The 17,306-nt window shown below is 51.8% G+C and overlaps 1 protein-coding gene across 1 annotated transcript in view; it reads left to right on the top strand.

Annotated features, from left to right (window-relative positions):
• Positions 1-13,099, top strand: part of LOC116495730 (rho GTPase-activating protein 39-like) — a 50,090-nt gene extending 36,991 nt beyond the window's left edge. Inside the window, exons 5-10 of the mRNA XM_032198407.1 lie at positions 94-183; positions 6,289-6,362; positions 7,656-7,855; positions 9,369-9,460; positions 9,913-10,082; positions 10,511-13,099. Of these exons, the coding sequence (XP_032054298.1) occupies positions 94-183; positions 6,289-6,362; positions 7,656-7,855; positions 9,369-9,460; positions 9,913-10,082; positions 10,511-10,705 (821 nt within the window). The 3' untranslated portion in view covers positions 10,706-13,099. The remainder of the gene's footprint in view (positions 1-93; positions 184-6,288; positions 6,363-7,655; positions 7,856-9,368; positions 9,461-9,912; positions 10,083-10,510) is intronic.
• The last annotated feature ends 4,207 nt before the right edge of the window (positions 13,100-17,306 follow it).

Here is a 17,306-nt window from a genome sequence, read left to right on the forward strand (position 1 = left end):
ATCCAGAAGCTCTTTCCACTACACTGAAGGGGAGGAGGACAGGGAGCATTTGGTCCCCTTCAATGCTCACTTAATGGTGCTTTGAATTTTCAGTTGCCCAGCGCATCAAGGAGCTTGTGGATCTGAAAAACAAGAAGAACTCAAAATCCAGGAAAAAGAGGAAACAAAACACCGAAGAGGAAGGTAAAAGGGGGCACAGCATACAGGGAGCCAAGAGGGCATTAACCTCAGACAGGCTGGGCTGCTGAGCTCTGCTGAAAATCAGACCATTTCTTTAAGTGCATAGACTTAGATACAGGAAACTTCACTGCAGGTGCCCAGTGAGAGGGGTTGGGAGCAGTGTGGGTGGCCGCTGGCAGTGCACAGGGCCCCGGTAGCAGTGTGGTGGTAGGTGGGAACCCTTTCACTGACAGGTGACTGAGAAAACGGGACCTTAAGTTGGATGCAGACCTGGGGCAGTAATTCAACCAGTCTGTGCAAGCTGCAGACTTCTGTATAGTATATGTCAGTGTTAAAGGCTGTGTGAGCCAGCACTGTGGAAAGAACCTGTCTTCAGCTGTAGCTATGGACTTTGTTAGCCACCACCCAACCTGAGGACCTTCAGGGCATCAATATCTGGCAAAGAGCTCTGCCTTTCTCTTTCAAGTACTGGCTTCTCCTTGTCCAGGTTTCCTGGGCTGGCCAGGTCCATTGGTCTTGTGGTCTTGTGGTCCAGGGCCCAAATAACATCTCTACTGAATGGACAAAAGCTATTGCTCCTTTTTATTTATTTGTTTGTTTGTTTGTTTGTTTGTTTGTTTTTTATAGTAGCATTACTCCAGTTTTTACTTCTGGCTGAAGGAGGACAGATAATACTTTTTCTGGCCTAAAATATTCCTGGACTAAAGTCTATTCAAGTTTTTATATTGTTTCTAGGAAACTTGAGTCAAGCCTATGAATTCCTATCAGGCAGCAGTTTGTCTCATAGCCTCGGTGTCTTTCCTTGTGGAGAGCTGGAGTCCAGCTTCCTGCGTCGTTGAGCCCTGGCTCACTGCATCATGCAGGTGCATGAAAACGTGGAAATCGGAGCTGCACTCCAGTGGTGATTGCCCTGAGTCACTGCTGCTCAGTGGCACCTGCAGGTGTGGCAAGTGGCTGAGGAGGCTCCTTGGTCACAGCCCCTGCTGTGAGCTTCTGTCCTTCGCTCTCTCACTAGCCTGTCTCCTGCGGGATTAAGTGCAGAGGCCTGAAATCACATGGGGGAATACACATGTTGTAGGAATATGTCTTTTTCCTCTCCTGTTCAGGCCCTTAAGAGCTCAGTCTACTCTGAGCCTTTGAAAAGTCATCTTGCTTGTATTAGAGGGATTTTGATATCTTTGTGGGACAACTCCCTGATCTGCTCTACACAGGGTGTGCTCAGCCTGTGTGGGCTGAGCAGTTCTGCTGCGTGATTCCCTGTCTGTGTTGTGTGTGCTGGAGGTGGGTTTAGGAATATAGAGATAGTTTTTATTTGTGTATATATGTGTGTGTATATATATACATGTGACATTGTGTTCAAAAGAACACCAGGAGAGCTTTTATGAAGTTTCCAGAAAGAAGCACTTGAAAGTCAGAAATGCTTTTGTGACTTAGTTGGGTATCTGATGACAGGCCACATGCTGCTCCCTTCACAGGACCCTGCGCACTTCATTGCACAGGAAAGACCCACTCTGGAAATTGAACGGGGCTTTGGAATAACTGAGCTTGCCTGTAGGGCTCCTGCCAGCTTGCTGTAAAGATTGCAAGGTGTAGCAAGGGAGGCACAGAGCAGCAGGAAGAGAGGGCTGGCGATGAGGATTTTTTTCTGGAGTCTGACCCCGAGAGTCCAGGGGAGCTGCAGCTGCATCCAGTGCGATCCTGCTGGAATGTGCCAGGTGCTATCTGCTGCTTGCTGAAAGGGCCAGGTTTTTCCTCGGGGTACTTACAGTTGCTCCACCAGGCATGTCTGCTTTCCTTGTGTCGCGTGGGTGTGATGCAGTTCCCTGAAGTTCCAGGGTTGTTTCAAGGAGTTCATTAGTAGCTGTGAGATGCTTTCCTGCTACTGCATCTGTATGCATCTGTTTTACAGAGAAATCCAAACAGAAATGAAATATACTATCTTCAAATAGACTTTAATAGTATATATGTAGGCATGTATGTCTTTCAGTGAAAAATGGAGTTAAAGCAGTGATTAACACCCAAAAAATATTTTTAAGTTTCCCACGCTTACTTCTGCAATCTTCATCTTGCGGTATAATTTTCTGTGAGTAAATGAAGTATGAAGGTGGTGCAAGATCCTTTCATGGATCAGTAATCCATTGAAAATCAGAAGAATAACAAGAAGAAATAAATGATCTGCTTTCACAAGAAGGATTGTCTGCTGATCCTTCAGGAATGTATGCTGGGCTTTGGTCTGAGTCTGTACAAGGAGGATAATAACAAGCTGACAGCTTGGTGTTGGTACAGAATTATGCAGGGCTGTAAAAACTAAAGGTGCAGAGGGACCTCACGAGGGTAACTAAGTGATCAAGCAGCAGAGGAAATTGGGTCAGCAAAGGAAAGTATCGTATATGGGGGAGATGTCCTTAACTGCACATGCAGGGGGAGGCTCTTTCAAGTGGGAAAAGACATTTTGCAGCCTGTATATGGATTTCTGAAAACTGTGCTGGGAAGCAGCCAGAAAACCAACAGAAAATGGGGAGCTTTTAGAAAAGGGGCAGAGAGCAAAACAATGTTCAGCCACGGTTGTGCCTGTGCCCGCTCCACATGCCCTGGCACTGGGGTCCCCAGGGGGAAGAAAATTTCTCATTGTCACAGCAGAAGGATTGGAAGCCACCCCGCTTTGTTGTCAGGCAGCAGGTTTAGGAGTACTCTGTCTGGAAGCACAAAATGAAGTTATACGAGTCTGCAAAGCAGGGTGTCATGCAAACAGGTTTAGAAAGAAATGGGACAAATTCAAAGAAGGGAGGTCTGTCAGTTAATGGTTAATGGTCCAGGTGCACCGCTGCCGCAGGGTATCTCCCACATGCTGTTAGCAGGAGATCTTAGCAGGGGAATACTCATTTTTCATGCATCCTGTGTCTGTTTCTCTTTCTTCTGGCAGTTGATGCAGGCTGCAGACTCATGTGGGCCTTTGGGCTGATGAAGTCTGGCAGTCCACATGTAGGGAATGGTGATGGAGCAGCATTACCAGGATGCAGAGGAACATGCTGGTGGTGTAAGGAAGGGGGAGGATGGGCTAAGGCACTGTTGTGGTTGGAACTGCTTGATTATATCCAAACCAGGAGCACAGCACCAGCTCAAAGCCTGGGAGGCTCCTACCCTGCTGCTGGAGAGCAGGGCAGGCAGCTGGGGGCCTGGGAGCCTGTCTGCACAAAGGACTTTGGGCCAGGTTGAGGTCTGTGAGACGCAGTGGTAGAGCACAGAAATATTGAGACAACAGCTTCTGCTGTGCTAAAATATGTGTCCTGTGGCTGGGTTCTGAATCCACATTGTTTGCTGCATTTTTAAGACATTTTTTGGCAGGAAGGCATTCAAGTCTGTTCCAGAAGGTATGCTCCCGCATGTGCATTGCCTGGATTTCAACTTGTTATAAAAGGAGAGGCTCTTCAGGAAGCTCTTTGCATGTGTTTTTAGGCCAGCACATGGAAAAATATTTTCCTTTGCAAACTGTTTTTCACTGTGTGGGTTGTGAGGAGTCTTCTGTTCCCGAGCTCCTGGGGCTACTGTGGTACCACAGGAAATAACAGATCAGCTTGGATTTTACAGGCTCATCATGTGCTCAGAGAAGTGCAGTTACCTTGTGTTAGCCTGTCCTTGTCCGTACAGGCTAACGCTACTTGTCCCTGCACCACGGGGCTCAGCCGGGGAGGGGAGGCAGTACCTGGCCGTCCTGCTGCGGACAGCCCGACTGCATCGTGTGTTTTGTGCTGCGGGCAGGTCCCTAGCTGGGCATTTTGAGAGCTGCCAGATGGTCAAGTTGGGCCAATGGCTGCAAAAAGCAGTGGCTGATGCCGAATCCTCCTCACCTCCCTTACCTTTCTTTCCTCTCCAGCTCACCACTAGCTTCTGGGCCTTTCTGACTCTCCTCCACACTCCGCAGCAGGGCTGACCTCAGGCGCCACAGGAACTCGTGCTGCTCCTGCAAGGCACGGCTCCCTGAGGGAGCTGCCATGCGTTCTGTGCCAGTGGCAGCAGCAAGCCCATCACCCCGTGCCTTAAGGCTCCATCTGCTTTTTTGGCCATGCAGCTCCATGGGCAGTAGCAGGTCCAGCCCCTCATGCAGGGGGCGAGTTTAGTTTTCAGTTTATTTGTGCAAAATTCCAGAGCCCGCCTTGGGTTAGAGGCCGCAGCTTGAGCATCACTGGGAGCAGGATGTCTCGCTGCACACAGCACAGGATGTAGGATTTACGCCTTTCCCAGGGTATTTTCTGGGAAAACAGGCTTCTCCCAGACACCGCCTGGTGCTGCCCACGTGTCAGCAGCACAGGCTCTCTGAAGTAACCAGTTCCTTTGCAAACCTTGTTAAAGTCTTAGGGTGATCATGGGCTTTATGGTCTAATTACAATGTGAGAAAGTATTTCCTATCATTAGTTTTGAAGGCTCTGCCTCATGTGTAATTGTTCAGTTATACAGACACAGTGCAGTCTTTTTCCCATTCACTCCTCTGTAATCTGGAGCACCCTTCGCTTTGGGTCTGTACTTTTTAACAACAGAAGCAGTAACCCAACGTACTGAAACATCACAAAGCAGTTCACTGTGTTTGTTTTCTTTAATTCTTAGACATTCCCAGTATAAATCATGTCTGGAATTAGCAGGATTTTTGCATACAGAGAGTAGTTTGCTTTTGATATTCCCCAGAGAAATTCTTAAAATTGACTTTCCTTTTGCCTGTGGGATGCTGTTGTACCTCCTTTGGCATTTCTCCAGTGTAGCAGGGAGGCTGCACTCCAGACGTTAAAGTCGACCAGATTCATTGAGGCAGGGTGTGCTTGTTTCATCTAGGGGAGCCAAGGGCTGTGCTTTGTCTGCTGGCTGAGAAAAGCACAGCTTTTCTGGAGGAAAGCACAGCTCTCCCCTTCGTGACTTGTCATTTTGCTTGGGGAGAGCTTGTCTTCTCTCTACATTGAGAGGATTTGAGGAACTCCAGGATCCTGACCAGCTTACCTAAGCTACAGAGTGCTTGAAAGGCTGATCTGAAATAAGCACCATCTGACCAGAATGTAGATCTTAAAAGCCACAAGTATTTTGAACTCTGCTGCAAGCTTTGAGCCTGGCAAGGAATCAAATAGGGCAGATCTATTCACTGCTTTCAGCAAGCAATTTGGGCTTGATTTGAAAAAGAACAAAAGGCCAACGGTTTTGGAAAAACTCTCCCAGCAATCAGTGCTCTGTCAGTGCAAATATTTCCCTTGGTGTCATGGGGGGATTAGCTCTGTGAATCCTGGCTCCACTCACCCTCAAAGTTCACTGAACCAAGCACAACAAGAGCAGCCGTTCTTGCAGAGGGCTGCAGCTCTCGCAGCGAAACTCCTGAGCTTTGGTGTGCCAGGTTTGCCATGCATCACAGAGCACACGTGAGCTTTATGTTAAAAGGTAGTGCTGGAGGAGGTTGCTGCCAGGAAAGTGCCAGGAAAGCCCTGCTTCCTGCAGGGCTTTGGGAAGATGGTCTCCATTTTTTTGTGCCTCCCCTTGGAGTCGTGAATTTAGGCTCAGTGCTCTCCAGCCCTGGCACGTTGCTGCCTCTCTCACTATCCCAGCTCTTGAATCATAAACAATGTGTTCAAAGCACTTGAAATCTTTCCTGGCAAGAGACTGCCTCTGCATGCTCTTTGGTTGAGATCGAGCAATATTTAAATACCCAGTCCTGTGTGTGTGAGTCCCACAACTCTGGCTCTGCAGCAGGGAACGAGGACTCATGCTCACATGCATGCCCAGGCTGTGAACGCCGAGCACTGAGTCAGGACGGGGTCAGACTGTGTGTGTGCAGGGCTGTGATCCGCACAAGCAGGGGTGGGAGGTTCAGAGTGCCAGCCTTGAGTCAGAAGTCAAATCCCTCCAAGGCCAAGCAATAACTCGCACTGACACTGCCTTTCTCTGGGGCCACGATGTATCGGCATGCTCCACGTGAGGTTTCGGCAGCCTCTGCCCTGCCTGCAGAACAGGCTGCGCAAAATGGGGGCGGGCATTTGTACCAGTGCAAAGCGCTGCGCTGGTGCTTTGCAAAGAACTGTGGCATGGCGGGTGCACAGTGCTGTGGGCTGACGTCTTGTTTATCCTTCCTGCCAGGTCTGCCCATCAGCACATACGCCAAATACTGCTACCGCAAACTCCAGAAAGTAGCTGTCACCGGAGGCAAAAAGGTGAGTTGCTGCCCCAGTTCTGGAGGCTCAGGCTGCCTGCATGGCACTCGGCTTTCCAGGTCCCAGAGAAATCCATCCTGTGGTGCTTGGAGGTCACTGCTGATTCAGTGATGGAAAATGGAGATACAGAGAGTGGAGGAGGCTTGGTCACGGCTCCTCTCCCCGTGGATGTTGGGACAAGGCTGCTGCCTGGCTCCTGCTGTGCTCCTGCTGGAGAGCAGTGCCTGCCGTGCTGCTGGCCACAGAACTGAGTGCTTGCTTTGGGGACATGGAGGACAAAGCTGATGGTTGCCTGTCTCCAGGGCAGTAGGAGCTGTCTGTGCAAGGGATGCCCATCTCTGCAGAGCTTGCCTGGGCTTGGTCTTGCAGCTGGCTTACTGTAGAGTTGCCCATTTCCAAAGTCATGCAGTGGAGATGCTTGGTACAGGCATCCCCCTCCTCCCTTTCCTCCACACGGAGCTGTGAACGCTGGCATGCAGCCCCAACCTGTCCATCCTAAGTCTCTGAGCCAGATCCGGTTGTCTTTTATTTCTGCAAATCCCTCTGGGGCCTCCCTGCCATCTGGACTCCATGTACAATAAGCAAATAGCTGAAATACCTCGGGAGGGGTGATGGCTCCAGGGCGTCCCTGTTGGGGCAGAGCAGGAGACGTCCAGGCATGCATCACACGCCACCACAGCCCCTGCCTGCTGCTGCCCACTGAGGGGTCAGCAGAGCCCACGGGAGAAGCACCCATCCCATCCTGTGCTCTGTGCTGTCACTCGCCAGGCAATCTTAAAAGCCTCTTCCAAAGCATCTGTCAGAAGAAACATGTCCTGGATGCTCCCTTGGTGCCTGCTTCTCAGAGAGCTTTAGCAGCTCTGAGAGTGAAGCTTTCCCTGATCTAAAGCCAGGCCCTGGGCTTCAACATGCCTGGGATTCTCTTTTCCCAGGGCTGTTTTTCCAGCTGTCCCGTGGCCAAGTGTTTGCCTGGTGCCAGGGCTGCTGTACACGTGCCCTGTGCCTTCCTCTGCCACACCAGCACAACTGAGCTGCCTCAGACCCAGCGCTGCTGGAGTTGTTACCACATACAAATCCCTGCAGAAACACCTCAAACTCTCCAAAGCTGCCTCCTGCCAGCAGGCAGCAGCTTCTGTGCTCCTTTTGAGATGAATGAGCTGAGCCCTCCTGATTTTGGCACGCGCAGAACCAGAGCTGTGCTGCTGCAAGGGGCTCCCAGGGGGACATCAAGGTGGCACATGCACGAGCAGCCCTCTCAGCCCACAGCTGCACTGAGCTCTCCTCTGTCCCCAGGGCCTCCGTAAACCAACAGTAGAAGAGATAACGCACGCCAGAAATGCCATCGTGACACCGTCACTCTTTGGCAGTTCTCTGGAGGAAATTATGCTGCGGCAGCAGGACATGTATCCGGGTCACAAGCTGCCGTGGGTGCAGACGCAGCTGTCGCAGCAGGTCCTGGCACTGGGAGGAGAACAGACAGAAGGGATTTTCAGGTGAGCTTCTGCGACTCTGTGTTGCTCTTGATCCACCCACGCTATCAGCCCTTAAAGCTAAGAAATCAAGATTGACCTCCGTGTGATTCCCCTTCCCTGAGAACAGCACCCTGTCACAGATCACAAGAAAAAACAAACAACCTCTCTAGGTTCAGGAATCATATGTTTAAGTAGCATCAGTCCATTTGCATGCATTAGCACAGAGGGGACACTGTAGTTGTGATCGGCACTTGTGACAGCACATACCCAGGCACAGCACTGAACTTCTATCATAGAATTATTAAGGTTGGCAAAGACCTTCATGGTCATCTGGTTCAACCATCCCCCTACCACTGCTGTCACCCACTAAACCATGTCCCTAAGCACCATATCCAACCTTTAACACAACTTAAACAGTAGTTGCCAGTACAGGGAAGGGCCAAGCTTTTGGGTTCCTGGTGGAGCCTGCAGCTACAGCTGTGGTGTGTGAGTTTCCCACACCTCTTCTGGAGGAAGCCTGTGTGTCCTGCTTGTTTCTGTGGTGGGGGGATGCTGATGCTGAGAAGTGCAGGGATGGCCCAGTAGGTGGAAAGCTGAATTGAACTGGGAGTGACTGGCACCAAACAGGGACTAAAGCACAGCACTGTACTGCCGTGACTTGCAGTGTCCCTTGCAGAAGGCAGGCTGTAGAGGAGGGAGCTTTTCTAAGAGCAGCTTGCAATGAACTCACTACGGTGCCCTGCTTGTAGCTTTGCTGCTTTTCTCCTGCTTTCAATGGGTAATTAACACTGGAGGAGAAGTTACAGATAATTATCACACGTGGGATCTCCCTGAACATATCATGCTGAAAGGCAGACTGGTGCCAATCAGAACTCTCTCCAGTGACTGAAAGCAATTATAAAGGATGACAGAATCTGTCGGATAAAAGCAGTTCATCAAATGCAACACTTCAGCCTTGGTGATGCGCAAGACTCAGGGTATTTTGCTCCTGGGTGAACATGTGAGGATTCAAGGGAGACAAGCAAATCTGTATGATGAACACAGGGGTTCAGGGGTTGGTTTGGTTGTGTGTTTTTTTTTTTTTCATTGTTATTTGTTTTAAGACTTTAATTAGTTTTTCAGTTATTAAATGTAATTTAAGGTAGCTAGCAGAAGACTCAACTTTGCCCTGCATTAGTTTCTAATATCTTGGCTTATTTAGCCAGAGGTGCTTCTTTTGTCTGGCCTGAATGTGCTGCAGGGAGGCCCAGTTACAGGAAATAACTGCTTCTGAGGACAAAATGGCAGTGGATGTCTGAGTTAGTGGGAAGGAGACAGGTGTTTCTTCCACACCCATCTTAAAACTGTGTCTAAAAGCAGACAAGCCATTCTTTCTGACGAACTGCTTCTGTAGGTACTGCTGCTGTGTGCTCCCTTCTCCCCAGGGTCTCAGAAACAGTTTTGGAGCCACCATTTGCTGGCCTGCTGCCACGCTGGGCATATTGCCGAGCACTGTGTGCTCTCTGAAGCATCCTTGCTGTGCTTCTGTTTGCAGGATACCTGGTGACATAGATGAAGTCAACGCATTGAAGTTGCAGGTGGATCAGTGGAGAATCCCAAGTGGCCTCAGTGACCCCAACATCCCAGGTAGGGGAATGCTGCATGTGTGCACGGTGCAGCCTTAGCCATGGTACAGTGCAGAGGGGAAGGTACAGGAGCAGCCCAGGACGCATGCTGCTGACTGGGGACATGTACATAGTGCTGTACTCTGCGAGCTGTCTTCACCAACTGGCTTTTTATTCTGTGCCTTTCTGCTGCTTTTCCAAATGCTGTCCATGGGAAAGCACTGGGGGTGGTGGAGGGTCCGTCAGAGTGAGGCTGTACGAGCCCAGCAGCCTGCAGGGCAGCTGGGAGTCATTCAGGAGCAGCACTCTTGTTCCCAGCAACTCTGACTTGACCTCTAAGGTGAAATGGGACAACTGCAGAATCCTTCCTCTGTCCTCCGGTTCCTGAGGCATTCAGTCTCTCTGCCAAATTTGTCTCTGAACGTGGTGGGGAGGTAACCAGAGCTGTTCTCATGCCCTCTGCTTTCTGCCCAGCCTCTCTCCTCAAGCTGTGGTATCGGGAGCTGGAGGAGCCTGTGATCCCCCAGCAGTTCTACAAAGAGTGTATCAGTAACTACGAGAACCCTGACGCTGCCGTGGCTGTGGTGCATCTTTTGCCGGAGCTCAACAGACTGGTGCTGTGTTACCTCATACACTTTCTGCAGGTAGGCAGCCCCAACCATCCTTGCCTCTGATGCCAGCCAGGAGCATAGAGCACAAGGGGGGTCATCTGTAGTGCGCCATCAGCTGGCATTTAGGATCTCTCATTTGTATTTAAGGTGGGATTAATGGAGGGAGGTTTTCTGGGCTTGTCCCTTGTTGGAGCAATAAACTATATTCTTGATCTTGTGGAGTATGGGGCTGGTCCCAAAGGGAAAGGTTGAGATCTGCAGGATGTTCCCTGTCTGCTGAGACTCCCACACCATCAGCCAAGTCAGAGCATGGTGGTCTTCCCCCGTGAATGTGTGGCTGTTGGGGCACTGTCCTTCAAGGAGGCCACATCTCTGTTGTCCTTGCATCTCTTCTTAGGCCATGTTTGGAGTTCCTTGCCCTTTTCTACTGCTACAGCTCAACTTTTCCTTATTACCTGCAGATCTTTGCTCAGCCATCAAATGTGGGCAGAACGAAGATGGACGTGAACAACCTGGCCATGGTGATGGCCCCTAACTGCCTGCGCTGTCAGTCTGATGACCCTCGCATTATCTTTGAGAACACACGCAAGGAAATGTCCTTCCTTCGCATGCTGATAGTACACTTGGACACCAGCTTCATCAAAGGGCTGGTTTGAGGCACTGGCCCTGGGGTCCAGGATATTGCCCTGGGGAGTCATTGGGTGCCTGAAGTCTTCTCCTCTCTGCTTAGATTTCTTCTGTTGTCCTTGCTGCTTTCACACCCCAGGTTAGCCCCTGAACGTCTCCCAACATGTCCCTTCAAGGACAAGGACTAGACATTCTTGAAAGGCTTGGGCATTTCAGCAGCAGGACCTGGAAGTCCTTGGACATGCCAGGCCTCTGTGTGTCAGAGGGGGGAAGGCTTCCTCCTTGGAGCCACGGAACTGGCTGCATTTTGAAAGGGCTGTGACACCCACGAGACAGCTGCCTGAGGCAGTGAGATTCTCCATCTCCTTTCTGGAGGAAGAGTTGGCTTCAGGTAGGAGGACATCGCTCCTGTATTGTGGCACAAGCTGGTCCTGGGGGACATAACTGCCTCACAGGGATGGCACCCACTGCTATGGAGCCAGCCTGCTTTACCTCTGCAGACTGTTGGTTGGAGGCGTGAGGGTGGTTCTGGCACCCCATGGTGCTGCTGGTAGGTAGCTGTGAAGGTGTGGGGGGTTGACTGAGGCAGAGGGATTCCTGGGACTGCCCTGATGAGTGGAAACGTATTGCAACCCGAGGAGAGATGTCTGAGCCTCTGCTGCTGGACGGCCAGACAGACAGACATCCTGTGCCTGGGAGCTCAGGCAGGCCAGCTCAGCACAGTATCCACCTCACCCTCTCCTTTAGGCGGTTTCAGAGCTACACAGCAGTGTGGTCGGTCTGTGGGACCATCCCTGCGTGGAGCTAAATCAGCACCACCCACACCATGGGGCCTGGGGACAAGAGGAAGGCTGCACACCTGGCCGCCTACAGATGCAACAGTCTTGTTGGCATCCTTCTAATGTGGGCCATATCCTTGAGGGGTAACCCCACCAGCTTCATAGCTCCTTTCTGCCAGGCCCTTGTTGCATGTGCCGCATGAGCTGACACCAGTCTTCCTGAAGAACAGCTGAGAATGTGCCAGTGGTGCTCAGAGCGGCCTCCGCGGCTCCAGCAACCCCATTTCCTGGCACCAGGTCCTTCACAGACAGCTCTGCCCACCCTCTGGTTCAGCCCTGGTCCAGAGAAAACAGGGAAGACCACCAGTGGGAAGAAGTGCCCCTGTGCTGCGGTGTGCCCTTCCAGGCAGGGCAGCTGCATTGCCTCTTGCCTGGAGTCAGCTGTGGCACCAGTGCTTTTCCCACCAAATTCTCACTGGATCTGCAGAGGGTGTAGGAAAGGAAGGGAAGAGGCAGGTCCAAACAGCTGAGGTGCAGTGGAGCGTGCTAGAGTACTGTCAGCTCAGTGTCCTCTCTTTTGCTTTTAAACCCCTGCAGCTTTCCATGTGCCACCAAGAAGTGAGGCACAGCAAGGGGCAGCACGTAGATTTCCCTGCAGCCTCCAGATACTGTTGCATGTTCCTTAGCAAGCAGCAATCTCTAATTCTGTGGCATCCTGGCATTATTCTTTTCATCTGAAGTGTTTTCTGTGCTGGAGGCAGATCTGCAGCAAAGAGCTGCATGCTGGGATCATTCATGCAATGCTAAGTCTACTGGTAGCGTCCAAGGTTGCATTTGCATTTCTGCACCCCCTCCCTTTCAAGTGGGGACCTGGAATCGCCCTCTTTGGATTGCAGGAGCCAAGGAGTGAGGTTTCAAGCTGATGTCTGAACCTGAACCAAAGGCACGGACACAACGTGCCATGTGCAGAGGGTGCCCTGTGTCTGTTTGAATCTCTCTCTGTGAGTGGGGTTTCCAGGGCACAACTTCACTCAGAGAGCTCCACAGTGCAAATCCATTTTGTGGCCAAATGAGCCGAGAGTCGTGGTCCCCCTTGTTACACCAGATGCTTCTGTGGTCCAGGAAACCTTGTTTCTTTGTCAGGATTAGCTGTGTCAAACATGCCAAAAAATGTGCAAGGATCTGCTTCACACACTCGTCCTATCCAAGTGCTTCCAAGGAGTTCAGCTCTGTTTCGCCTTCCAAAGTGCTGAGCACCTCATGCTTCAGATTTGGGGCCACATTCACAGAAACAGAGACAGGCAGGCGGTTACCAGCTTTGCCATGTTTTGCCAAAATTTGAACTGTTGAACAGGTTCAGGGTGCCACATCCTGGCCCCATGAGGGCTGGAGCAGCCATGTGCTTGCCCCCTTCTTTGGGCTGCAGATGCATGTGTCTGCAGCCAGCCACCAGACTGGTGATCCATGTTATTCCTTGCACTTAGCTGTAGCAGGCAATCAAATCATAGGCATTTGCTGCTATTACAAATGAATGCTTCTTGCCAGGGCTGTAAAATAGGCTAATAAATTACACTGGATATTACTTTCTTTGCCAACAGATTTGTAAATACAGATCAGTAAAGCAGCCTCTCTTCTGTTATAATAATAAATACAGTCTCCATAGTTGTCCCTGGTTCTTTTTGTGAATCTGATGTGTGATTGTGCCTGCCTGGAGCTGCAGGTTTCAGCCTGCATGTCAGTGTTCATGAATAATATTTGGGAACCAGCATGACATCAGCACTTGGAAAGCAAGCTGTGGGCTACTTCTGTTGTTTGTAATTCTCAGGGAGCTACTGTGGGGCAGTCAGTGAAACTGGGAAGAGATCAGGGAGGAGCAGATAAAGGAGAATACTTTATACAGGAGCAGTTATCTTCTGCAGCCCTTCAGGGTCAGAAGGGATTTAGGCAAGTTTATGGACTATAGCTCCACAAACGGGTAGTCAGAGGATAAGACAGGGATGTACTGCTAATATCCCTAACCCAGCAGCTGTGGGTGCTGCAGGCACGTGCTTCCTCTGCATAGTCTGTTCTGTTGCTGGAGATGTGGTTACACAGGCTGCAGGGCTGACCCAGCTGGGGCATTTTTATGTTCAGATTGGAGGAGTTTCTGGATCTTTCCTCCCCACCCCAAGAAGGAGCTAGGAGCCATCTGTGGTGGTGCTCCAGACTCACACCGGTCACATCCTGTGGTGGAGCTGCAGCACAAGTGCTACCTTTGCCACTTCAGTCGGGTGGTGACAAGTTACTGTCCTGAGTCTCACCAGGGCTGCCGATGCTCTGGAGCTGATCATATGCTGGTGGCACTGGGAAAAGGCGGTGCACTTAGAGCACAGCAAGTAAGGACTGCTCCAGTCACCCCAGCAGTACACAACCACCCGCGATGGCCAAATCATGGTCTTCTCACCAGCTGTGCTGTCAGGACAGACAAGGAGTGGACCTGTAGCTTTCAGGACAGGCAGCAACAACAGCAGAAGGAAGAGCAATAGTGTTTTAACCTCAAACAGCCCTTTCCTAGGTGGAGGTTGGCAGCCCAGCATTTAGGTGTTCCCCAAGGCTGTTCTGGCCGATGTGGCCAAATCAATAAAGCCCACAAACCAAGGGCTTCAGCTCAGGCTTGGAGGCTTGGGCTCACTCCTGCAGTCTTAAAAAATTGCCTGCATTGCTTAAAAAATTGTGTGTGACAGTGGCTTGGGACACAGCTCACCTGTCCTCCGCACCCTGTGGAGAGGCAGCACGTGCAACTTGTCCTAGACCTGCCACCGGCTGTGGAAGGGCAATGTGTCCAAAGGGGCCTGCACCCTTGCAGTGCTGCATGCTCTGGGTGCTGGTGGTGAATTTCTGGCTGGTTTAGGGCCTTTGCACAGGGCCTGGCATTAGTTTTTTGTCGTTTCCTCCATCGCGTCCTGTGGATCTGCACACAGAAATGGTAAAAGCAATTCTGCCAGCTCCCAGCAACCTGCCCTCAGGTCTGAGCTCTGCACTCCACCCCAGCGCCTCAAGAGGCTGGGCAGCTGCTGGAGCACGATGGGTGGCTTTGGGACCTCTCTGAAGGATGATCTGGGCATACCCGCTTTGGGACCCCAGTGTTACAGGATGTGGTGCCACCCCACAGGGCCACCCATACTGCTCACCCACCACCCCTCTTGGTAGAGAAGCTTTCTGCAGTCTCTCCTCCCCTTGTAAATGTGAGGTGCCCAGGAGTTGTGTCTTATCCCCCAGATTCCCAGGCTGTGGGAGACCAGTTTTTAGCTTCATGTTAAGCTTTGCACTAAATCATCCCTGTGGCAAGACACAGAGGAATAGGTGAGCCTGCATCAGGAGCCCAGCAGCGTAGCAGAGGGACACAGATGGGAGGGTCCCTGCCCCGATGCTGCCCCAGCACGGGTTTGATGTGAGCACGGCAAACCAGTGCCAAATTCAGCAGAACTGGCTAGTGGAGCTGGCACTGAGCTGGGGCTCCGAAGAGCAGCACTCAGCCTCTGGCACACCCAGAGATCATCTATGGGACAATCATCAAGGATAAAATGGATAAAGGTGATTTGCTTGGTGAGTGTTGCTGCTTCCAGAGCTCCTGTTGTCCTGTAACATTTGTCACCCATGCTTAATGGTGGAGAGAACCAGGTGCAGGTGGTTGAGGAACCATCTAGGTTCCATCCTTGAGGAGGGATGGACCCTGTATAGAGCTGCTGGAGTTGAATGCTTCCAGGAGGCCATGAGGTAAAGCTTTTGGGACATATTGCAGCATTGAGTTACTTATCAGTCAGTTTTCCTTTCAAATAGGGGGCACCATTTCAAGACGCTGCCCAGTCCAGGAAGGTTTGAACCTACAGCTCCCAGGGGCTCCTCCTGCTGCAGCCTCCACCCAGAGCTTCCTCCTCCTCACCATCAAAGCCATTCCGCTTTGTCTGAAGTGTTTGGTGTTTGCTGATATGGTAAAGGGAGCCTGAGTCCCTTCCTTGGTGGATTGCCTTCATCACTGCTGTCTGGAGGAGGAATATGGAGATGTGAAAACACAAGGTTGAATATGAAGTCTTTCTGCGAAAATGCAAGCAGAGAGAGCCCAAAGGTCTGGCTGCTGGTGTTGAGGGGCCCCAGGGAGGAGGGCAGGAGGGCTCAGGTGTTCACAGGCACATCAGAGTTTCAAATTGAGGTTTCTTGGTATCCTAGTGCCTGCTTTACCTGCTGTTATTGGAGAGGAGGTGTCTCCTTGGGCCACCAGCCCTTGGGTGCAGCCAGCAGCTGCCATGTGCTGTTTGGCTTCTCACAGAGCGCAGGTGTGAGCTGGAGCCCAGTGCTGGGCTACCAGGCCAAACTGCTGGTCAGAAAGAGAAACACAAGGGGCTGGGACCTCAGCTGCCAGGTTTGGGAACTGGCAGGATTCAGGGCCCAAGCCCACAAAGCCATTTAGAAACACAAGACACAGGTTGTTCCCACAAGATGCTGCTTCCTCAAAGAAGAACTAATGGCCTGTGTCAACTCATCTCCACTCACAGCCCCATTTCCTCCATCCCACCTTGTGCCAGCTCTGGTGCTTCATTCAGATCACAAGCAACAGTGGTGACCACACGGGCTGCAGGGGAAATGTGGAGAGCAGGGGGACAGAGGAGGAGTGGGGCCCCTCTCTTTTGAGGCCACTGAGCTATTAAACTGTTCCAGCATGTGGTACAACCTCCCCTGAAATGACCCAGCTTTGGTTCCTGCTGGGGAAGACAAAGGTGCTGCAAGTGTAAACAGCACCCAGATACCGGGCTTGGGTGTCTCTGCGGTGTGTCCTTACTCTCAGGCAGGCCCCATGGCTCCAGGAGCCCAAAGAGGATGAGGCGATGGAAGGGGCTACAGCCTCCCCCTGCTCCCAGATGAATCACCATGGGGGTGCCTAGGTGCCTTGACGTGCCTGCACGTCTCTGCCACACTGCTCCACGAATGGGGCTGTGCTGGCCCTGCGCAGGCTGAGGGCAGACATCCTACCTGGAGATCCACAGCCAGTTCCAAGTCTCTCTGGTTGCTCTGGCCAACGGAGAAGGAATGACAAAATGGCCTAAGCTATAAACTGCCCAGGCATGGAGTGCTGCTGTGTGGCAGAGGCACTGACTTGGTGAGTGAGCCCCTGCCCCTATATGTGCCTCAGGGCCTCGCCCAGAGGTCAGCCAGACATGGGGGGGCCTCCAAAAATGTTCCAACATGAGCCACTACGAGCAGGGCTGGACACAAAGCTCATCCTCGGACTGATCTTTGGTGTTGAGGGCACGGCCTATGGCTGTAAACTCCCCTGAGCCATGCTGGCCCTCCTCTAATCCCCACCCGGCTCTGCAAAGCCCATGCTTGGGGCAGCCTCCTGAAACCAGGACACCTCAGCACACCACCTCTGCTGGCAGCTGAGCCACACCATGCTCGGGCAGGCTGGGAGCCTGCGGCCTCCCTGCGCTGTGGCGCTGCTTTAGTGCGGGCTGCAGTGACCCCGCGTGGGCTGCACGGCACGCAGCTGCAGGCTCCCCTGCCTCTCGCTGGCTGGGCCTTTGTGCAGGAGAAGATAAACTTCCATGGGCGCAGAGACACCCTTTGCATCTGCCACACCGGCCCCTTGGGTGGCTGGTCAGGGAGGAGGGGGGAGTCTTCTGCACGGGATTTCTCCAGCCAAATGCAGAGGCTGGCCTCACGGATGGCATCGTTTTGCAGCTTGTTCAGTCTCTTTTTTTAGTCAATGCAAGAGGCGCTTTCTGATCGTGGATCCTCTCGTGCTGAAGTGGAGGCAGGAGGCTGGTTGGATGCGTTGCCCTTGCCACATGCCTGATTTTCTCTGTTGAGGTATGGG

The sequence above is a fragment of the Aythya fuligula genome, chromosome 16, assembly GCF_009819795.1.
Source record: "Aythya fuligula isolate bAytFul2 chromosome 16, bAytFul2.pri, whole genome shotgun sequence".
Lineage (NCBI taxonomy): Eukaryota > Metazoa > Chordata > Aves > Anseriformes > Anatidae > Aythya > Aythya fuligula.